The 24,423-nt window shown below is 50.1% G+C and overlaps 1 protein-coding gene across 1 annotated transcript in view; it reads left to right on the top strand.

The window, feature by feature from the left end:
* The window catches only part of SHISA6 (shisa family member 6), a 182,757-nt gene that overhangs the window by 23,739 nt on the left and 134,595 nt on the right, over nt 1–24,423 (top strand). The window contains 1 exon segment of the mRNA XM_040331162.1: nt 5,488–5,648. Within this exon segment, the coding sequence (XP_040187096.1) occupies nt 5,488–5,648 (161 nt within the window).

Raw genomic sequence — 24,423 nt, 5'->3', positions numbered from 1 at the left:
CCCCCTCCTCTTCCTAGGCTTGACCCCCTCCTCTTCCTAGGCTTGACCCCCTCCTCTTCCTAGGCTTGACCCCCTCCTCTTCCTAGGCTTGACTCCCTCCTCCTCCTAGGCTTGACTCGCTCCTCTTCCTAGGCTTGACTCGCTACTCTTCCTAGGCTTGACCCCCTCCTCTTCCTAGGCTTGACCCCCTCCTCCTCCTAGGCTTGACTCGCTCCTCTTCCTAGGCTTGACCCCCTCCTCTTCCTAGGCTTGACCCCCTCCTCTTCCTAGGCTTGACCCCCTCCTCTTCCTAGGCTTGACTCCCTCCTCCTCCTAGGCTTGACTCGCTCCTCCTCCTAGGCTTGACTCGCTCCTCTTCCTAGGCTTGACTCGCTCCTCTTCCTACACTTGAACCACTGCTCTTTCTGATCTTGACCTATTCTTCCACATGGAATTTACCTACTGCTACTTCTGGTCTTGACCCGCTGCTCTTCCTGGCCTTGACCCGCTGCTCTTCCTGGCCTTGACCCGCTGCTTTTCCCGGCCTTGACCTGCTGCTCTTCCCGGCCTTGACCCGCTGCTCTTCCTGGCCTTGACCCACTGCTCTTCCTGGCCTTGACCCGCTGCTCTTCCTGGCCTTGACCCGCTGCTCTTCCTGGCCTTGACCCGCTGCTCTTCCTGGCCTTGACCCGCTGCTCTTCCTGGCCTTGACCCGCTGCTCTTCCTGGCCTTGACCCGCTGCTCTTCCTGGCCTTGACCCGCTGCTCTTCCCGGCCTTGACCCCGCTGCTCTTCCCGGCCTTGACCCCGCTGCTCCTTCTGGCCTTGACCCGCTGCTCTTCCTGGCCTTGACCCGCTGCTCTTCCTGGCCTTGACTCGCTGCTCTTCCTGGCCTTGACTCGCTGCTCTTCCTGGCCTTGACCCCGCTGCTCTTCCTGGCCTTGACCCGCTGCTCTTCCTGGCCTTGACCCCGCTGCTCCTTCTGGCCTTGACCCGCTGCTCTTCCTGGCCTTCACCCGCTGCTCTTCCTGGCCTTGACTCGCTGCTCTTCCTGGCCTTGACCCCGCTGCTCTTCCTGGCCTTGACCCGCTGCTCTTCCTGGCCTTGACCCGCTGCTTTTCCCGGCCTTGACCCGCTGCTCTTCCTGGCCTTGACCCGCTGCTCTTCCCGGCCTTGACCCGCTGCTCTTCCTGGCCTTGACCCGCTGCTCTTCCTAGGCCTTGACCCCCTCCTCTTCCTAGGCCTTGACCCCCTCCTCTTCCTGGCCTTGACCCCGCTGCTCTTCCTGGCCTTGACCCCGCTGCTCTTCCTGGCCTTGACCCGCTGCTCTTCCTGGCCTTGACCCCCTCCTCTTCCTAGGCCTTGACCCGCTGCTCTTCCTAGGCATTGACCCCCTCCTCTTCCTAGGCTTGACCCCCTCTTTTTCCTAGGCTTGACCCCCTCCTCTTCCTAGGCTTATATCGTCCCTTCCTTTGTCATCACAGAACGTGCGTTTATATCGGGTCCATTGTCATCACAGAACGTGCGTTTATCTCGGGTCCGTTGTCTGTCTGCTGTGATCCTCATGCAAGTCAATGACTTCACTTCAATTTACTTTCATTGAGAGCGATAAATAAAAAATCTTCGAACTCGTGACGCGGAGCGTTTCCGTATCATTTGCAGCAGTGACTGCGCAAGTTCTTTAATTACGTAAGGCGCTGTGCGTACGCAATCGTCCCAAAAAATAAATAAAACAATTTACAACACGCGTTCCGCGGGGATATTTGTCAGGACCGACGTCTTGGAAGTTTGCGCAGGTTACGGCGACCTTTTTAAGCCGCCGTTTGAGGCATCCGGCGCACTTAATGGAAAATGGAGATTTGAAACGAATGCGAAGAAAGCTCCCGTCTAATGATGACACATGGAAGACCGCGCATTAGAGGGTCTGATTAATGAGGGTGACGAATCCTTGGCTGAGGCATGGAAAGCAAATTTGTGTATAACCGAGAAAACGGGCCGAGAGGGCCGGGGGATGGGAAGGGGGGATGACGAGGAACTGCTGCGGCAATGCTGGGAAATTTATCCTCATAGAAGCCTGCTGGCCCTTTAAGGGGTTCTTTACAAACTCGCTCCTCCGTCTTTATGGACCTTTCTTTGTGCTCTGGCGGGCAGTCCTGAAGGGGCCGTCCCCAAACTCCTCCCACAAAGTTGGCGGCATGAAATTCCCATCAGAGCCCCACCCAACAACACAGCCCCCCCCCCATCACATCAGAGCCCCACCCAGCAACACAGCCCCATCAAATCAAATCAGAGCCCCTCCCATCACATCAGAGAGCCACCCAACACAGCCCCCCATCACAACAGAGCCCCCCATCACATCAGAGCCCCCCCCCCCATCACATCAGAGAGCCACCCAACAACACAGCCCCCCATCAAATCAGAGAGCCACGCAATGACACAGCCCTCCCCATCACATCAGAGAGCCACGCAATGACACAGCCCTCCCCATCACATCACCACCCAACGACACAGCCCCCCCATCACATCACAGCCTCCCCATCACATCAGAGCCCCACCCAACAACACAGCCCCCCATCATATCACCACCCAACGACACAGCCCCCCCATCACATCACAGCCCTCCCCATCACATCACCACCCAACGACACAGCCCCCCCATCACATCACAGCCTCCCCATCACATCAGAGCCCCACCCAATGACACAGCCCCCATCAAATCAGAGCCGCTACATCACAGAGCCACCCAATGGCACAGCCCCCCCATCACATCAGAGAGCCACGCAATGACACAGCCCTCCCCATCACATCACCACCCAACGACACAGCCCCCCCCATCAAATCAGAGCCGCTACATCAGAGCCCCACCCAATGACACAGCCCCCCCATCACAGCAGAACTTCCCCCTCAGAGCGCACTTCAATCATAGAGTTCCCTCTTTACATCAGTGCCCTACCTTTTTTGGCTCCAGTAGCAGGATAGAGGGTGGGAGATGGTGGAGGTATGAAGGATGTGAACTTCTGCCTTCTCCTGAATGCCTGGGGGGGGCGCTGTGTGCCATCTACCTTGGATCAGAATCACGCATTGCCATGGTGGGTGAGAGCTGGCCGGTTCAATGTTGTTATGGAGTTGGAGCCTCACCATGGCAAATCATGACGCTCATCCAGGGCATTCTGGGTCCTAGGGGAACGGCGATGGTGCCACTCCACCCTGGTAGGTGTAAGTGAGGTCTCCAAGCTCCTCCATTCTAATGAGGACCTTCAAGGCCAAAGATAGCGGACATCCTTCTGTATGTGGTGGGTTGTGAGGCATGGTGGGTGCAAAGAATGTGAAAGTCATTGGGCGCCAGACACTCCTTGGATGTAAATGAGGCAGCTCCTCATAAATTTACTTGCCAGGAGTAGTTATCCGGGTCAATTGTTGTTAGAGATCCATCGATTTCTCAGCTTGGCCTGATTGTACTTTTCTCTTCTACCACTAGGTGGCCGATAACTTGGTGGTACTAGATACAAGAAGGGCAACACAAGGTCAGGCTATGGGTATGTGGGGTATCTCAGCCAATGGGCAAGGTGTTTTTGGATTCCTTGGCCTGCTGGGAGAACACACACACACACACACACATATATATATATATATATATATATATATATATATATATATATATATATATATATATTAGAGGGGGGTGTTCCCTGACTAAACCCCAGGATTCTATATTGGTCTACAGTGTCCCATCATTGTGTCAGTGGGAGGAATAGTGTCCCTACATTGGTGTCAGTGGGGGGAATAGTGTCCCATCATTGGTGTCAGTGGGAGGAATAGTGTCCCATCATTGGTGTCAGTGGGGGGAATAGTGTCCCGTCATTGGTGTCAGTGGAAGGAATAGTGTCCCATCATTGGTGTCAGTGGGAGGAATAGTGTCCCATCATTGGTGTCAGTGGGAGGAATAGTGTCCCATCATTGGTGTCAGTGGGAGGAATAGTGTCCCCTACATTGGTGTCAGTGGGGGGAATAGTGTCCCATCATTGGTGTCAGTGGGGGGAATAGTGTCCCATCATTGGTGTCAGTGGGAGGAATAGTGTCCCATCATTGGTGTCAGTGGGAGGAATAGTGTCCCATCATTGGTGTCAGTGGGAGGAATAGTGTCCCATCATTGGTGTCAGTGGGAGGAATAGTGTCCCATCATTGGTGTCGGTGGGAGGAATAGTGTCCCATCATTGGTATCAGTGGGAGGAATAGTGTCCCATCATTGGTGTCAGTGGGAGGAATAGTGTCCCATCATTGGTATCAGTGGGAGGAATAGTGTCCCATCGTTGGTGTCAGTGGGAAGAATAGTGTCCCATCATTGGCGTCAGTGGGAGGAATAGTGTCCCATCATTGGTGTCAGTGGGAGGAATAGTGTCCCATCATTGGTATCAGTGGGAGGAATAGTGTCCCATCATTGGTGTCAGTGGGAGGAATAGTGTCCCATCATTGGTGTCAGTGGGAGGAATAGTGTCCCATCATTGGTATCAGTGGGAGGAATAGTGTCCCATCATTGGTGTCAGTGGGAGGAATCGTGTCCCATCATTGGTGTCAGTGGGGGGAATAGTGTCCCATCATTGGTATCAGTGGGAGGAATAGTGTCCCATCATTGGTGTCAGTGGGAGGAATAGTGTCCCATCATTGGTGTCAGTGGGAGGAATAGTGTCTCATCATTGGTGTCAGTGGGAGGAATAGTGTCCCATCTTTGGTGTCAGTGGGAGGAATAGTGTCTCATCATTGGTGTCAGTGGGAGGAATAGTGTCTCATCATTGGTGTCAGTGGGAGGAATAGTGTCCCATCATTGGTGTCAGTGGGAGGAATAGTGTCCCATCTTTGGTGTCAGTGGGAGGAATAGTGTCTCATCATTGGTGTCAGTGGGGGGAATAGTGTCCCATCATTGGTATCAGTGGGAGGAATAGTGTCCCATCATTGGTGTCAGTGGGAGGAATAGTGTCCCATCATTGGTGTCAGTGGGAGGAATAGTGTCCCATCATTGGTGTCAGTGGGAGGAATAGTGTCCACATCCAGCCTGTGGGCCACAGATTGGAGATTACCATTTTTAGACCTTTGTGCTCTTCCAACCTTATAGTACCAGTTCATGGAAGACCCGTTTCTGTTCTGGCATGACTGTGTCCCTGGGCACAAAGACACGGGTTGGTGTGGAGAAACTCGAGTGGCCTGCACAGAGTCCTGACCTCAATTCTAATAAACCCCTCTTGAGATGAATTGGAATCCATTATTTTCTTCGAGTTGCTCCTTGTCTAGGAATATTTCTCCTCGCTTGGTGAATATTACAGGAAGTTTTCATCTTGTGTTCTGCCGTCTATTTTAATTCATTTTTTTTTTAAACTGACCTGAAATGCGTTAGTAGAAAAGTCTGTCGCCTTCATTTCTGCATCCCCGCCATTCAGTAGATTGAGTTCTTCAGATTGCTGTTTTGTGTTTTTGTGATGATCGCTCTTCTCATCCGCGTCTTCTTCTCTTCCAGGGCCCTTGCGGACATTTTGATACAACAGGGGCCGATCCCCATCCCCCACTGTGAGCGAGAGACCATCCCTGCTGTGGATAACTCTCCCAAGGAGAACACGCCGGTCCGGACCTCCAAGAACCAGTACACGCCCGTGCGGACCGCCAAGACCGGAGGAACAGGTGGGTTGTGTTTATAACCGTGAAAAAGATCGGGAAACGTTCGGCATCACGGCTCACTTTTCAGGGTGATGACGTCGTTGATGACGTCGTTGATGACGTCGTTGATGACGTCGGTGATGATGTCGCTGATGATGTCGATGATGATGTCGTTGATGACGTCGTTGATGACGTCGGTGATGACGTCGTTGATGACGTCGTTGATGATGTCGTTGATGATGTCGTTGATGATGTCGTTGATGATGTCGTTGATGACGTCGTTGATGACGTCGTTGATGACGTCGTTGATGACGTCGTTGATGACGTCGTTGATGATTGATGATGTCGTTGATGACGTCGTTGATGTCGTTGATGATTTCGATGACGTCGTTGATGTCGTTGATGATGTCGTTGATGACGTTGTTGATGACGTCGTTGATGATGTCGTCGATGATGTCGTCGATGATGTCGTTGATGACGTCGATGATGTCGTTGATGTCGTTGATGATGTCGTTGATGACGTTGTTGATGACGTCGTTGATGATGTCGTTGATGACGTCGTTGATGACGTCGTTGATGACGTCGTTGATGACGCCGCTGATGATGTCGTTGATGACGTCGTTGATGACGTCGTTGATGATGTCGTTGATGATGTCATGTTCCAGTTGGCTGTCAGATGTTTCTAGTTGTAATATGGGGGGGAGGAGTTTCCTGCGATTTGGGTTCAAATGCTTGAAGAGGAACCTCTTCCTGGATCGGCAAGGCGTAGGGTGGCGGCGTGTTCATATCCGTATCTAGAAAGTGTCGGTCTACAGGTCTCCACCAGACCACGCCCCCCCCCCCCGATGAATTTTGCCCCACCCACCAGGGGGCTTAGTCATAAAGTTATGACTATGACCAAGCCCCCGGTGGCTGGGGCGAAATGCGTCAGTGGCGTGGTTTGGTGGAGACCTGTAGGCTGATTCTTCTAAGACCCCTTTCACACCGGGGCGGGTTTGCAGGTGCTACAGCACTAAAAATAGCGTCTGCAAACCGACCTGAAACAGCGGCTGCTGTCTCTCCGGTGTGAGGCCCCTGAGGGTTCTCGCACTGGAGCGGTGCGCTAGCAGGGCGGTAAAAAAAAGTCCTGCTAGCCTCATCTTTGGGGCGGTGTGTTTACCCCTCCTCCACCGATCCTGTCCGTTGAAATTGATGGGGCACCGCGTCTTTACCGCCGCCGAATCGGCTAGGAGGCACTTTGCGGTGGTTTTTAACCCTTTCTCGGCCGCTAGCGGGGGTAAAACCGCCCCGCTAGCGGCCGAATAGCACCGCAAATCTGACAGTACAGTGCTGCTAAAAATAGCGACAATTTACTGCCGGCGCCCCCCCCGGTGTGACGGGGGCCTAAGCATCAAGGGCAGGTCAGGAGAGCGGCGGCTCTTTCATTTATGGAAAGTTGTTTTGGTTTGAATGTTAGCCGATCCGCATCGATCCAAAAAAAAGGGGGGGTGAGCTGTTACAACAACCAATGAGATTGCCCTCAGAACAGAGACTGAACGGTATTGGCTGTTGGGGGGGGGCGGGGTCTAGCTGCAATTTAGATAATTTTATTACATGTTGTCAGACGGAGTTGATGATCAGGGAAGTGATTTCTGAATATTTTCAGGCTAAAAGTTGAACAATTCTGGAAGTTTCTTTTCTGGTCTTTGTTGGAATCTTTCATCTAATATTTATCCATTAACATTTCTAACGCATGTATGAACGGGTCGGATGAAGCCTGACATATGGCCGAAACATGTTGGGAAGTCCATCTTGTAGCGCTGTTTCGATAAAACTGTATTAAGCTGTAGCTGCCAAACTTATGTTTTAATATTTTTTTATTTTGCCTTTCAAAATAAAAAATCTTCTATACATCTTATTTTATATTATTGTAACTTACGCTGCACCTTAAAAATCCCAATTCTTCTCTCCTTCAGAAGTTCAAAGAAAGGTACAGCTACCATAACACATTCTAAAAGTGAAATAAAAAGAAAATAATAATTGAATTTTACTTTTCGGATGTGTTATGGTGACTATACTTTGCTTTGAACTCCCCTGACGAAGGGACCCCACAGTTGTCCTGAAACGCGTCGGCCTGAACATCTACAAAAAACGGACGCCTACGATCCAAGCTTGTATTTTGTATGGTGATGCATCAGAAGAACTTTTATATTTCACCAAAAAAATGTATAATATTTTGTTCATATCTTTTTGTTAAAGAGTCCCAAGTACCTCCTATGGGGGGGGGGGGGGATACTCACCCTTTATAGACCGGGATTGGCAACTCTTTTGGGTCCCCTTGGTGGATTTATATACAAATAGACAACCCTGCTAAACCTTGTGGACGGCCTTCCCATAGACACACCCCTAAACCTTGTGGACGGCCTTCCCCTAGACACACCCCTAAACCTTGTGGATGGCCTTCCCATAGACACACCCCTAAACCTTGTGGACGGCCTTCCCATAGACACTCCCCTAAACCTTGTGGGCGGCCTTCTCATAGACACACCCCTAAACCTTGTGGACTGCCTTCCCATAGACACACCCCCAAACCTTGTGGACTGCCTTCCCATAGACACACCCCTAAACCTTTTGGACGGCCTTCCCATAGACACACCCCTAAACCTTTTGGACGGCCTTCCCATAGACACACCCCTAAACCTTTTGGGCGGCCTTCCCATAGACACACCCCTAAATCTTGTGGACGGCCTTCCCAGAAGAGGTGGAGCTGTTATAACTGCAAAGGGGCGGAGCCAACTCAATATTGAACCCTCCGGGCTAAGACTGGGGGTCATTAAAGGTCATGTGTGTGTAAAGGCCGGCGTCCCAATACTTTTGGTAATATAGCGTATCTTGGAGTCGGCGTGTCGCCACTCAGCGTGCGTTTTACTTTCTCGGGTGGGAATTGAATTCTGGGATATGTAGTCCCCCAGCCCCCCATGAGCTGAGGTTTGATTTTTGGATGGGATCTGGTGATGGCTTAATGAGGACGCGTCGTCTTCCGCCGCACACTATAAATATGAACAGCATATGCCGAGCCTCTGCAATGCAAACAGTTCCCATCCTCCATATGCTGCGCCCCTCTAATGCGCGGCGGCTGTGAGAATAAATAAAAGCGTCTTGTTCCTCTGTCAGCGCAGAGATGGAGATTTCATCCGCTACTGAAGAGCATCTGAAGCCAACTCGGATCTTCTTCTGCCCGGCAGGGACTCCGGGACGGTGCTACTACTAGGCAAACTAGGCAGGCGCCTAGGGCACACTTCTGCCTAGGGGCGCCCGGCCACTGGTGTTCCTGCTCTCTTCTCTCTTCAGCAAGCAACTAAGTCTCAGCATCAGCAGGCAGCTTCCGCTCCGTTCATACACGGTGTCAGAGGACTGTGTCTGTGTCCTGACTCCCGAATGAATGGAAGAAAGAAAAAATTCATTGATGTGCATGAGTAGGCTGCATTGATGGGCGCTGGTGAGGCTGCATTGATGGACGCTGGTGAGGCTGCATTGATGGGCGCTGGTGACTGTTAACTGAAAACAGAATGAGGCCTACAAAGAAAAGAACACAGCACCTACTGTGAAACATGGTGGAGGTTCAATGATGTGGGTGCCTTGAATGTGGGCAAGGCATCATGAAATCTGAGGAGTTTGGGTCGCATTGTAGAGCCCCGTGTCAGAAAGCTGGGTTTGCGTCTGAGATCTTGGGGTCTTCCAGCAGGACAATGACCCCAAACATGCGTCACAAAGCCCCCGGAAATGGATCGCGACAAAGCGCTGGAGAGTTCTAAAGTGGTCAGCAAGGAGTCCAGATCTAAATCCCATTGAACTCCTGTGGAGAGATTTTTTCTGTTAGGAAAAGGCGACCGTCCAATAAGGGAGACGTTGGGCAGTCCGCAAAGGAAGAGCGGTTCGAAATTCCGGGTGAGAAGCTTATTGGTGGTTATCGGAAAACACGGATTTCACTTCTATTTCCCAAAGGGGGTGCCGCCAAATATTACGTGAAGGTGCCAAGAATTTTGGCCAGCCCATTTGTTTGGAGGTGTGACATCGGCCCTGATTCAGAGAGAAGATACGACGGCGTATCTCCGGATACGCCGTCGTAACTCTGAGTGTGCGGCGTCGTATCTATGCGCATAGATTTCCCTAAGATCCAACCAGCGGAAGTGTCTTACACCGTCGTATCTTAGGCTGCATATTTACGCTGGCCGCTAAGTGGCGCTTCCGTAAATTTACGCAAGAAATATGCAAATTAGGTAGATACGCCGATTCAGAAACATACGGCCGCCCAGCGAATTTGTTTACGTTCGGCTTTTTCTGGCGTAAAGTTACCCCTGCTATATGAGGCGTATCCTATGTTAAGTATGGACGCGTCGAATTTTGAAAATTTTACGTCGTTTGCGTAAGTCGTTCGCGAAAAAGGCTGTACGTAAGTTACGTTCACGTCTAAAGCATTGACGCTTTGCGGCGTAATTTCGAGCATGCGCACTGGGATTCTTACACGAAACGTCAAATACGCGGGGTCACATGTAATTTAAGTAAAACACGCCCACATCATCCAGATTTGAATTAGGCGCGCTTACGCCGACACACATACGTTACGCCACCGTAACTTAGGGCGCAAGTTCTTTCTGAATACGGAAGTTGCGCCCTAATTTACGGCGGCGTAACGTATCTGAGATACGTTACGCCCCGCCTAAAGATACACCATTGTATCTGAATCCGGGCCAATATGTCCAATTTGCTTCCCCCCCCCCCCCCTCCTTTTTGTTCCAATACACGCAAAGGGAATAAACGCGGTACAGCGACACACGTGACACTGCAATACTTTTCTGTGAGAAATACGCGATTTTCTGGAGAAATATTCTGGGGTGCCAACAATTTCGGCCATGACTGTATATATATATATTTTGATGTATCGATATCTCGGGAAATTCCTCCTTCCAGCCTCTGATTTCTTGTGGAAGGTAATTGGCCCCCCCGGTGCTTCTCATTGGCCCCCCGGTGCTTCTCATTGGCCCCCCGGTGCTTCTCATTGGCCCCCCGGTGCTTCTCATTGGCTGGATGTCGGCGATTCGCACACACGGAGGGACGAAACCCGCGCACTATCGATCATCTCTTCCTCCATCGTCTTCCCGTCAATTAAATTCGCGTCGGGATGGAGATTAAGTAAAGATCACGCCGGGCTCCATTGATTGTCGCGGATCGGATTTTCCAGCTGTGCTGAGCAAGGACACTTCTAAGAGCCGGGGGGAGGGGCTGCCTTCTCTCCCTCCGGGGGGCGCCATCGGGGGGGGGAGCGCGATCAATGTGCTGGTTTAGTTCAAATCCCCGTAATCCTCTTTTATATATAAGGAGCCGAGGCAATCGGGCTGTACAGACAAGAATGAAAGGATCGATTTAGAAGACAGAAGATCGGCAACCTATGGAAGCCTAGACCCCTCCCCCTCCCCCTCCCCCGCTGCAGAAAATAAGAGATTAATATCACTAAGAACTGGAGGAAAAAAAGTACTTTAATTCTGATAGGTCTATAGAAGTTATGTGTAATATTTTTACACTATATCACCAAAAGTATTGGGACGCCCCCTTTACACACACATGAACTTTAATGGCCCCCCAGTCTTAGTCCGGAGGGTTCAATATTGAGTTGGCTCCACCCCTTTGCAGCTATAACACCTTCACCTCTTCTGGGAAGGCCGTCCACAAGGTTTAGGGGTGTGTCTATGGGAAGGCTGTCCACAAGGTTTAGGGGTGTGTCTATGGGAAGGCTGTCCACAAGGTTTAGGGGTGTGTCTATGGGAAGGCTGTCCACAAGGTTTAGGGGTGTGTCTATGGGAAGGCTGTCCACAAGGTTTAGGGGTGTGTCTATGGGAAGGCTGTCCACAAGGTTTAGGGGTGTGTCTATGGGAAGGCTGTCCACAAGGTTTAGGGGTGTGTCTATGGGAAGGCTGTCCACAAGGTTTAGGGGTGTGTCTATGGGAAGGCTGTCCACAAGGTTTAGGGGTGTGTCTATGGGAAGGCTGTCCACAAGGTTTAGGGGTGTGTCTATGGGAAGGCTGTCCACAAGGTTTAGGGGTGTGTCTATGGGAAGGCTGTCCACAAGGTTTAGGGGTGTGTCTATGGGAAGGTGGTCCACAAGGTTTAGGGGTGTGTCTATACGAAGGCCGTCCACAAGGTTTAGGGGTGTGTCTATGGGAAGGTCTGCCCACAAGGTTTAGGGGTGTGTCTATGGGAAGGCCGTCTACAAGGTTTAGGGGTGTGTCTATGGGAAGGCCGTCCACAAGGTTTAGGGGTGTGTCTATGGGAAGGCCGTTCACAAGGTTTAGGGGTGTGTCTATGGGAAGGCCGTCCACAGGGTTTAGGGGTGTGTCTATGGGAAGGTCGTCCACAAGGTTTAGGGGTGTGTCTATGGGAAGGCCGTCCACAAGGTTTAGGGGTGTGTCTATGGGAATGTTTGACCATTCTTCCAGAAGAGTGTTTGTGAGGTCAGGCACTGATGTTGGAGGAGAAGGCCTGGCTCACAGTCTCTGCTCTAATTCATCCCAAAGGTGTTCTATGGGGTTGAGGTCAGGACTCTGTGCAGGCCAGTCAAGTTCCTCCACCCCAAACTCACTCATCCATGTCTTTATGGACCTTGCTTTGTGCCCTGGTCCAAATCGTTTGGATGGGGGATTATGGTGTGGGGGGGATTATGGGGTGGGGATGTTTTTCAGGGGTTGGGTTTGGCCCCCTTAGTTCCAGTGAAGGGAACTCTTAAGGCATCGCCATACCAAGACATTTTGGACAATTTCATGCTCCCAACTTTGTGGGAGGAGTTTGGGAACGGCCCCTTCCTGTTCCAACATGACTGCCCACCAGAGCACAAAGCACGGTCCATAAAGACACGGAGGAGCAAGTTTGGGGTGGAGGAACTTGACTGGCCTGCACAGAGTCCTGACTTCAACCTAATATCACACCTTTGGGATGAATTAGAGCGGAGACTGAGCCAGGCCTTCTCATCCAGCATCAGTGCCTGACCTCACAAATGCTCTTCTGGAAGAATGGTCAAACATTCCCATAGACACACCCTCCTAAACCTTGTGGGCGGCCTTCCCAGAAGAGGTGAAGCTGTTATAGCTGCAAAGGGCGGAGCCAACTCAATATTGAACCCTCCGGACTAAGACTGGGGGGTCATTAAAGTTCCTGTGCGTGTGAAGGCCGGCGTCCCAATACTTTTGGTAATATAGTGTATCTTTACCTAGAAAAATGGTGACGTCTTGAACACTTCTTTTCCCCGCTGTATATCGGAGGAAGGAAAGGTGAACCCTGTACTGGCATCGAAGCAGCGCGACTCCTGCTGTATTGCTGGGACGTAATGAGAGGACACGGCTAAAAGGAACCTGTTGCTGTTGGCATAGACTGAGCACATAGGGACTTCCCATCTAACTAGCCGCATTATTTATTGCATACAGACTTTATTGGGACTGTACTCATGTGCACCACCATAAAGGCTGTGCCCCAACGCTAGCCAGCTGAAGAACTAGAGCCCGCAATATTTTTTTCCAAAAGTAAGGGGGAGATTGACATTTATTCTCTGCCATTCATATGCAGAGCCCTCCGGAGTGGAGAATCCGGCCTACAGAGGACTTATCACAGTATTGATTATCATGGTTTTCCATGCCATTGATTATTGCTGATTTTGTGGATTACGAGGTTTAGCTGCATAGAGCTCCTCCTCCCTCTACTGGGAAATTTAACTTTTATTATTTGTTTACAGTTTTATAAAACATCCTATAAAAAAATTTCTTTAAAAATTTATTCCAATATGTATTCTGCTACATGTTTTTGGTAAAAAAAATGTACCAAGTTTCGGGTCCAGGGGACCTACGGCCAGCCGGTACCGGGTCCCCAAAGTTACTGAAGAAATGACTGTTTAACATGGGAGTCTATGGAAGGGGTGCCCTGCTTTGAAACATTGTGCTCCCTGGCCGTAGGTCCTCTGCAAAACAAACTTTGCACACTTGTAGAGGAAGAGTGTGGCTATATGTGTGCCGAGTTCGCTGTGCCCATGCCTGGCTGTGCCCATGCCTCGCTGTGCCCATGACTAGACTTACGTTTAACATGGGAGTATATAGAAGGGGTGCCCGTCTTTGAAAAATCGGTGCTCCCCAGTCGTAGGTCCTCTGCACAACAAACTTTGCAGAAGAGTGTGGCTATATGTGTGCCGAGTTTGCTGTGCCCATGCCTCGCTGTGCCCATACCTCGCTGTGCCCATGACTAGACTTATGTTTAACATGGGAGTATATAGAAGGGGTGCCCAGCTTTGAAAAATCGGTGCTCCCCAGCCGTAGGTTCTCTGCACAACAAACTTTGCAGAAGAGTGGGGCTATATGTGTGCCGAGTTTGCTGTGCCCATGCCTCGCTGTGCCCATGACTAGACTTACGTTTAACATGGGAGTATATAGAAGGGGTGCCCGTCTTTAAAAAATCGGTGCTCCCCAGCCGTAGGTTCTCTGCACAACAAACTTTGCAGAAGAGTGGGGCTATATGTGTGCCGAGTTTGCTGTGCCCATGCCTCGCTGTGCCCATGCCTCGTTGTGCCCATGCCTTGCTGTGCCCATGCCTCGCTGTGCCCATGACTAGACTTGCGTTTAACATGGGAGTATATATTAGGGGTGCCCGGCTTTGAAAAATCGGTGCTCTCCAGCCGTAGGTCCTCTGCACAACAAACTTTGCAGAAGAGTGGGGCTATATGTGTGCCGACCAGTACCGGGTCCCCAAAATCCGGGACATCAGGCGCAAAAAGGTGACTCGAGTATCAGCCGAGGGGGGCATTTTCAGCACAAAAAACTCGGCTTATACTCGAGTATATACGGTAATCAATTTTATATACGGTACATAATCTCAGATTTTTGCCCAGAGTTCCGCTTTAAGCGTCACTTTGATGGATTTTTGTAGCGCAGAATATCTGAGCAGACACCGCCGGGAACATGCCGGCACAGACGCCATCTCTGGTTCCATATGGCTGGCAGAGTGCAGGATTCCGGGAACGCTCCTCTTCAGCGCTGAACACGTCGCGTTCTGTCACCCAGCATTACACAGAATCCGCCACCACGGGCAAAGAGAAACCTTCTTCTTTTTATTCCTTTCTATGGCATCTCGGCGTTGTGATGGTTGTGACATTTGTAAGTTACCATGGGAACTGTATCGATTAGGAAGGAAAGGAGGAAATGTGAGGAGGAGAAGCAAAACAAGAGGAATTGGAGTAGAAAAGTAGAACGCGTGGGCTGAGTGCTTTGGCGCGATCCGGGGGTAGAGCGGAGAGACGGAGGGGTCATATATATATTATGGAAACCCAAAATCTATTCCTATATGTTTGGCATCCTGACGCATTGTATACCGATTTCTAAAGCAATTTCTTTATTTTTTTGTGAATCTGTTACAAATTTTCTAACCTGGAAATCCTGCCAGTGACGTCACTTCCTGTTACAGGCTGACAACGCCGAGCCACTGCCTAATATTTCATACAATGAATTTCAAAGTACCTCAGTTTAGAGGTCTATTTAGAAAAGAATTGTCGGAGGAATGGGACGCGCATTCACCAAGCCTTTAATGAAGTATTCCCGTATTTTACTAATTACAGGGGTTCTCCTTCGATAGTCACCGGGTTCTCCTTCGATCGTCACCGGGTTCTGCTGGTCTCTTTTTATGGCAGTAAAGCAAAGAAACAGCCCTCAAGTATAATATTCTTTTGCTTTTACGAAACATGACTGTTGCATATACAAGATGCTTACAGTTGGAGGAAAACAATGCAGGACATACAGCATCATTAACATGCATACGCACACGCATGCGCGCGCTCACTTGTTTTTCCTAGAAAATGAACATTGTCAACAGTATGTATGCAGCAAGGGTACACTAAAAATCACTTTGCTGCTGTTATAGCTGGTCCACAATTCCCTTTGAACAGGACACTTCTGTTATAGCTGGTCCACATTTCCCTCCATGAACAGGATTCTTCTGTTATAGCTGGTCCACATTCCCTTTGAACAGGACGCTTCTGTTATAGCTGGTCCACATTTCCCTTTGAACAGGACACTTCTGTTATAGCTGGTCCACATTCCCTCCATGAACAGGACGCTTCTGTTATAGCTGGTCCACATTTCCCTTTGAACAGGACACTTCTGTTATAGCTGGTCCACATTCCCTCCATGAACAGGACACTTCTGTTATAGCTGGTCCACATTCCCTCCATGAACAGGACACTTCTGTTATAGCTGGTCCACATTCCCTCCATGAACAGGACGCTTCTGTTATAGCTGGTCCACATTTCCCTTTGAACAGGACACTTCTGTTATAGCTGGTCCACATTTCCCTTTGAACAGGACACTTCTGTTATAGCTGGTCCACATTCCCTCCATGAACAGGACACTTCTGTTATAGCTGGTCCACATTCCCTCCATGAACAGGACGCTTCTGTTATAGCTGGTCCACATTCCCTCCATGAACAGGACACTTCTGTTATAGCTGGTCCACAATTCCTTAGTTGAACAGGACACTCCTGTTATAGCTGGTCCACAATTCCTTAGTTGAACAGGACACTCCAGTTATAGCTGGTCCACAATTCCCTTTGAACAGGACACTTCTGTTATAGATGGTCCACAATTCCCTTTGAACAGGACACTTCTGTTATAGCTGGTCCACAATTCCTTAGTTGAACAGGACACTGCTGTTATAGCTGGTCCACATTCCCTCCATGAACAGGACACTTCTGTTATAGCTGGTCCACAATTCCCTTTGAACAGGACACTTCTGTTATAGCTGGTCCACATTCCCTTTGAACAGGACACTTCTGTTATAGCTGGTCCACAATTCCTTAGTTGAACAGGACACTGCTGTTATAGCTGGTCCACAATTCCCTTTGAACAGGACACTTCTGTTATAGCTGGTCCACAATTCCTTAGTTGAACAGGACACTGCTGTTATAGCTGGTCCACATTCCCTCCATGAACAGGACACTTCTGTTATAGCTGGTCCACAATTCCCTTTGAACAGGACACTTCTGTTATAGCTGGTCCACAATTCCCTCCATGAACAGGACACTCCTGTTATAGCTGGTCCACAATTCCCTACATGAACAGGACACTTCTGTTATAGCTGGTCCACAATTCCCTTTGAACAGGACACTTCTGTTATAGCTGGTCCATAATTCCCTTTGAACAGGACACTTCTGTTATAGCTGGTCCACAATTCCTTAGTTGAACAGGACACTCCTGTTATAGCTGGTCCACAATTCCTTAGTTGAACAGGACACTCCTGTTATAGCTGGTCTACAATTCCCTTTGAACAGAACACTTCTGTTATAGCTGGTCCACAATTCCCTAGTTAAACAGGATACTTGCATCTCTTTCAAACATTGGAAGGAAATTGGTCTCTTGAGCTAGTTGTCTTGTAGTAAAGATTCAGTGTCACCCCCCCCCCCCCCCCCCCCAGGTGAAGTCCCACTGCCAGCTTGTGCTGCTTGCTTTTTATTTAGAAAGTTTGATGGCTTTTCCCACATGGGTGTAACCCTTTCTGCTACCATCATCTTCTTACATCAGTGTTTTTTTTTTTTTTTTTAGGGAAACATTTCCTAACTCCAAACCTTCAGTGGATACTATAATACCATACATTCCATGGATCAAATATGTCAAAAGACCAAGCTATTGACATAGATTGGGTCCAGTGTTTGACAGGAACTATTTTAAAGCAATGATAATGGCTAAAAATGTGTATATACCACAATAGTATATATTTGGGGACACTTTCCTCCCAGTCCCCCTCCGAGAACCCTTTCCTCCCAGTGCCCCTCCGAGAACCCTTTCCTCCCAGTCCCCCTCGGAGAACCCTTTCCTCCCAGTCCCCCTCGGAGAACCCTTTCCTCCCAGTCCCCCTCCGGGAACCCTTTCCTCCCAGTCCCCCTCGGAGAACCCTTTCCTCCCAGTCCCCCTCCGGGAACCCTTTCCTCCCAGTCCCCCTCCGAGAACCCTTTCCTCCCAGTCCCCCTCCGGGAACCCTTTCCTCCCAGTCCCCCTCTGGGAACACTTTCCTCCCAGTCCCCCTCCGGGGACACTTTCCTCCCAGACTCCCTCCGGGGACACTTTCCTCCCAGACTCCCTCCGGGGACACTTTCCTCCCAGTCCCCCTCCGGGGACACTTTCCTCCCAGGCCCCCCTCCGAGAACACTTTCTTCCCAGTCCCCCTCCGGGAGCACTTTCCTCCCAGTCCCCCTCCGGGGACACTTTCCTCCCAGTCCCCCTCCGAGAACACTTTCCTCCCAGTCCCCCTCCGAGAACACTTTCCTCCCAGTCCCCCTCCGGGAACACTTTCCTCCCAGTCCCCCTCCGAGAACCCTTTCCTCCCAGTCCCCCTCCGAGAACCCTTTCCTCCCAGTCCCCCTCCGAGAACCCTTTCCTCCCAGTCCCCCTCCGAGAACCCTTTCCTCCCAGTCCCCCTCCGAGAACCCTTTCCTCCCAGACTCCCTCCGGGGACACTTTCCTCCCAGACTCCCTCCGGGGACACTTTCCTCCCAGACTCCCTCCGGGGACACTTTCCTCCCAGACTCCCCCCGGGGACACTTTCCTCCCAGACTCCCCCCGGGGACACTTTCCTCCCAGACTCCCCCCGGGGACACTTTCCTCCCAGTCCCCCCTCCGAGAACCCTTTCCTCCCAGTCCCCCCTCCGAGAACCCTTTCCTCCCAGTCCCCCCTCCGAGAACCCTTTTCCTCCCAGTCCCCCCTTCGAGAACCCTTTCCTCCCAGGCCCCCCTCCGAGAACCCTTTCCTCCCAGGCCCCCCTCCGAGAACCCTTTCCTCCCAGGCCCCCCTCCGAGAACCCTTTCCTCCCAGGCCCCCCTCCGGGGACACTTTCCTCCCAGACTCCCTCCGAGAACACTTTCCTCCCAGTCCCCCTCGAGGGACACTTTCCTCCCAGTCCCCCTCGAGGGACACTTTCCTCCCAGTCCACTGGTTCACCTCTGTGGTATCACGGAAAACCTACCGGTAGCACTGAACCCAATAGGGAAAGGCATGTTTGTACTTTATATGGGGGCGGGGGGCAGCTCTCTGTCGGACTTTTATATTGGACATACATTGCATTGTATTGGAAGACGCAGAGACTTTTCAGGGTCAATGCCGATGGTTTGGTGGAATTTGATGGAATTGTGAATCTTTCCATGAAAACGAGAGGCAGCCGTTCCCGAACCGCTTCCGTTTCTCTATCCGCCTTCCAGGGATCCGGAGACTTCCGCCGTCTCGTATTTGTCAGGCCCTGACATCAACGCAGGGGTCTAAACCGACAAATTGGCATCAAGGTGAGCGGCTTCCGTACTCCTCTCTGATACAACAACCAAAACGCTTGTTAGATTTCCTCCATCCTGTGATCTGCCATCTGCCAACCGTGCGCCAGACTGAGCCACTCATCCATCAACCGCCACTGATCAGCCCCTCCTCCGACACCGCAAAGCATCCATGAATGCCGGGACTTCAGGAGAGGAAGGAGCAGAGTCCTCCAGCAGAGTATATCAGGAGAGGGGAGTTATAGAGGAAGGAGCAGAGTCCTCCAGCAGAGTATATCAGGAGAGGAGAGTTATAGAGGAAGGAGCAGAGTCCTCCAGCAGAGTATATCAGGAGAGGAGAGTTATAGAGGAAGGAGCAGAGTCCTCCAGCAGAGTATATCAGGAGAGGAGAGTTATAGAGGAAGGAGCAGAGTCCTCCAGCAGAGTATATCAGGAGAGGAGAGTTATAGAGGAAGGAGCAGAGTCCTCCAGCAGAGTATATCAGGAGAGGAGAGTTATAGAGGAAGGAGCAGAGTCCTCCAGCAGAGTAGATCAGGAGAGGAGAGTTATAGAGGAAGGAGCAGAGTCCTCCAGCAGAGTATATCCGGAGAGGAGAGTGAGGGGGGAGGGGCTCTAATACAGGAGGTGCGTTGCTGGCCAGATCACCAGGTGAGAACCAAGCAGAAAAGAAGCCTAAAAATATAAAACTAATGCAGCCACCACATCTAATGATTGATAAGCTGCAACATATGATTTTTGGGGTTTAATATCACTTTATTAAATCCGTTCTTGGTATTCCCCGGAGCCCTCCTTTAGTGATGTCATAGAGTTGGCTCCGGAATCTGGTCTAACGCGTTCCGCCGGGCGCTGGAATCCTCCTCCTAATCCTCACATGCAGAGACATTCTACATGCAGACAAGCTGCCCGCGGTATTACAATCAATTAACCCCCCGACCCCGGCATATTGTATGAAATGTTAAATACCGTGTAGGGAGCGGAGCGCGCCTCTCATTATTCCCTTCCTCTGGATTCTCCGCATGGAATGGTAATGACTTCCAAGCAGCGGGGGAGAGGCGAGCGTCGGCTGCAACACTTTTCAATTAGGGGCCCCCCCCTGGGGGGCCACATCCACAGCGACTTCTTCTGTGAGCTCCGGGGCTCCTGAACCTCGTGTGATGTACGGTCAGAAAGAGCGCCGATCCATTGCGGGTTCCATGGGTCCTCCAAGGATGACTTGACTTCCCATGGCCAACATGGGGCGCTATTATAATTACACTATAGCAGGGATTTGCAATTAGCGGACCTCCAGCTGTTGCAAAACTACAAGTCCCATCATGCCTCTGGGTGTCATGTTTGTGGCTGTCAGTCTTGCTAGGCCTCATGGGACTTGTAGTTCTGCAACAGCTGGAGGTCCGCTAATTACATATCCCTGCACTATAGTGTCAAAAGTATTGGGACGTCGGCCTTTACAAGCACATGACCTTTAAAGCGGTAGTTCACCCTCAGTGTCAACATTGTACCATAAAATCAGGCATTGTAGCGCGAGCTACAGTATGCCTGTCTCGAATTTTTTACCCCCGTACTCACAGTGTACTGGTACATTATAGATTCCGACTCCCCCGGGGAATGGGCGTGCCTATGGAGAGGGAGGATGATTGACGGCCGGCTCTGGCACGTCATGCTCCCTGAAGACAGCCGGAGTAGGTCTCGGCTCTTCACGGTGCCTGCGCACAGGCGCCATGAAGAGCCAAGCCTATTTCGGCTATTTCCGGAGAAGCGTGACGCGCCAGAGCCGGCCGTCAATCACCTTCCGTCTGGATTGGAACGCCCATTCCCCGTGGGCAGTCGGAATCGTCTATGTACGATTACACAGTGAGTACGGGGATAAAAAATTCGAGACAGGCATACTGTAGCTCGCGCTACAATGCCTGATTTTATGCTAGAAGAATTTTTTTTTTTTCTTGTTTATAGGGTGAACCCCCGCTTCAATGACCCCCCAGTCTTAGTCCAGAGGGTTCAATATTGAGTTGGCTCCGCCCTTTGCAGCTACAACAGCTTCACCTCTTCTGGGAAGGCCGCCCACAAGGTTTAGGAGGGTGTCTATGGGAAGGCCGTCCACAAGGTTTAGGAGTGTGTCTATGGGAAGGCCGTCCACAAGGTTTAGGGGTGTGTCTATGGGAAGGCCGTCCACAAGGTTTAGGAGGGTGTGTCTATGGGAATGTTTGACCATTCTTCCAGAAGAGCATTTGTGAGGTCAGGGCACTGATGTTGGATGAGAAGGCCTGGCTCGCATTTTCCACCTTAATTCATCCCAAAGGTGTTCTAACGGGTTGAGGTCAGGACTCCAAGTTCCTCCACCCCAAACTCGCTCATCCATGTCTTTATGGAGCTTGCTTTGTGCTCTGGCCCAAATCATTTGGGGGAGGAGGGATTATGGTGTGGGGGGTTGTTCTTCAGGGGTTGGGCTTGGCCCCTTAGTTCCAGTGAAGGGAACTCTTAAGGCGGGCCAGTGAAGTAACATTTTGTGGTGCTAAGAAATTTGTATGAAATGTGTTAATGAAAACAAGAAAAGCGGTAAAATAGATCCCCTTCAGCCAAAATCAATAGAGACCCCCCAGCAGCAATAATAGATTCCCCAGTAGCCAGCACTAACAGATCCTTAACTGTAACGGACCTATGAACTTGACTTGTTACTGAGCTCAAAGGGTTAATTGTAGAGTGACTTTTTCACTGCTAAATGCTAATTGACGCTCTGTTGTGTATTACCAGTTAACAGCCTCCTGCCAGGTGTATGCTAACGTGATGATCTGTGAGTGTATATTGTTCTAAAGGTTAATTGAATTCTATTGAGAAAGGAATGTGTCCGGCCAGGTCATGTTAAGTGGATCTCGGTGCCGGAACGTCTAGAGACTGATTGATTCAAGGAGATGTCATTATTTCAAAGTATCTGTGTGAAGGAGGGGCGGAGATTGTCATTGTTCCTGTCACAGTTGTAACCACATATAAGCTAAGGGAAATGTCCCATTAAAACAGTCTTGTTTGACCCTTCAACACGCAGCCTCGTCTCGTTCTTGATGGGGGACCCTCTCTCTCTCTGGATCTTGGGGATGGAATGATACCGGTTTTACTTGCATATCGCACTTTGCCAGGGAAAAGGACGTCTCCAACGGCTGATACCCTCTCACTAGCCCGGGTAGCCGTTACATTAACCATTACCCCTTGCCAGTCCATACATTCAGTGCTGGAGGTACCGGAACTAGACGTGTGCCCTGCCGAAAAATTCGCTCAATTTTTGTTTAAGAAAATCAGAAAATTCGGAAATTAAAAAGTTTGTAATTCAAAAATTCGGAAATTTTGAAAATCTAATTTTTTTAAAAAAAAATCTGAATTTTCAAATTTTCCGAAATTTTTGAATTTCCGAATTTCGGAAATCACATTTTTGGAAATTCAAAAATGTTGGAAATTCGGAATTTCCGAAATTTGGAAATCCAAACATTCAGAAATGCAAAACGTCGTAAATTGGGCCACCAAGAAATGCTCTGTTGTCCGGCTAGTATTCTGGTGTTTATCCTTCTCCTCCTCTTTCTCCGCCTTCTCCTCCTCTTTCTCCGCCTTCTCCTCCTCCTCCTCCTCCTCCTCCTCCTCCTCCTCCTCCTCCTCTTTCTCCTCTTTCTCTTTCTCTTTCTCTTTCTCCTTCTCCTTCTCCTTCTTCTCCTTCTTCTCCTTCTTCTCTTTCTCCTTCTCTTTCTCTTTCTCTTTCTCTTTCTCTTTCTTTCTCCTCCTCTTTCTCTTTCTCCTCCTCTTTCTCCTCCTCTTTCTCTTTCTCGTCCTCCTCCCTCCCTCCCTCCTCTTTCTCCTCCTCCTCCTCTTTCTCCTCCTCCTCCTCCTCCTCTTTCTCCTCCTCCTCCTCCTCCTCTTTCTCCTCCTCCTCCTCCTCTTTCTCCTCCTCCTCCTCCTCCTCTTTCTCCTCCTCCTCCTCCTCCTCCTCCTCCTCCTCCTCTTTCTCCTCCTCCTCCTCCTCCTCTTTCTCCTCTTTCTCCTCCTCCTCTTTCTCCTCTTTCTCCTCCTCCTCCTCCTCCTCCTCCTCCTCCTCCTCTTTCTCTTTCTCTTTCTCCTCCTCTTTCTCTTTCTCCTCCTCTTTCTCTTTCTCGTCCTCCTCCCTCCCTCCTCTTTCTTCTTCTCCTCCTCCATCGCCCTCCTTTAGAGATTGTTGGTCGCACAAACTTAACATTAAAGTCGATTTGACAAAGTTCTCTTATCTCGGTCCGTTTGGCACTTTTCCTCCTGAGATGATGGAAGAGACGGAAATCTCTCATTTCTGGAATCAGTTTTTCCGCCTCATTACGATTCCTCCTGTGTACACGTGAAGACGCCCCGTTGTATATCTCGGACTAATGGTCGTGCGCTGCGGCTTTGAATCCTGAGATCGGCACACTGGTAATTGGCAGAGCCGCTCGCCCGACAGCTGCCAGCGGCCACCCGTCTCCTCTCACGTTCTCAGGCCTCTCATCTCCCCGATAATCAGTGTATGTCACCTCCAGCAGCCGTCAGGTAGCGCCTCACTCACAGGCCGTGTTTTCTATGTCTGATAATGATGAGGAGCTTTCAAATAAAGACACAATTTGTGGCTTCTGAGTTCTAAAGGCTGAAAAATACAGGAAATACGGGACAGCAAATGGCTTCATATCTGTTTTATTCTACATGATGAGATGTCGGGTTTATTTACCGCAATTCTGCTAAATCTCTTCTAATTTATCCGACACGGAAAATCTACTCCTAAAGAAGGAAAATATGTCATTGGCTTAACTTTCTGTTCTCATGAATATGAAGGGTCTCGGTGATGTCACTGGTCTCTAGTGATTGGATAGGCTGTGTTCTCATGAAGGGTCTTGTGATGTCACTGGTCTCTAGTGATTGGATAGGCTGTGTTCTCATGAATATGAAGGGTCTCGGTGATGTCACTGGTCTCTAGTGATTGGATAGGCTGTGTTCTCATGAATATGAAGGGTCTCGGTGATGTCACTGGTCTCTAGTGATTGGATAGGCTGTGTTCTCATGAATATGAAGGGTCTCGGTGATGTCACTGGTCTCTAGTGATTGGATAGGCTGTGTTCTCATGAATATGAAGAGTCTTGTGATGTCACTGGTCTCTAGTGATTGGATAGGCTGTGTTCTCATGAATATGAAGGGTCTCTGTGATGTCACTGGTCTCTAGTGATTGGATAGGCTGTGTTCTCATGAATATGAAGAGTCTTGTGATGTCACTGGTCTCTAGTGATTGGATAGGTTGTGTTCTCATGAATATGAAGGGTCTCGGTGATGTCACTGGTCTCTAGTGATTGGATAGGCTGTGTTCTCATGAATATGAAGGGTCTCGGTGATGTCACTGGTCTCTAGTGATTGGATAGGCTGTATTCTCATGAATATGAAGGGTCTCTGTGATGTCACTGGTCTCTAGTGATTGGATAGGCTGTGTTCTCATGAATATGAAGGGTCTCGGT

This window comes from Rana temporaria, chromosome 12, assembly GCF_905171775.1.
Source record: "Rana temporaria chromosome 12, aRanTem1.1, whole genome shotgun sequence".
Classification (NCBI taxonomy): domain Eukaryota; kingdom Metazoa; phylum Chordata; class Amphibia; order Anura; family Ranidae; genus Rana; species Rana temporaria.
This window is presented reverse-complemented; position numbering and strand designations above follow the sequence as displayed.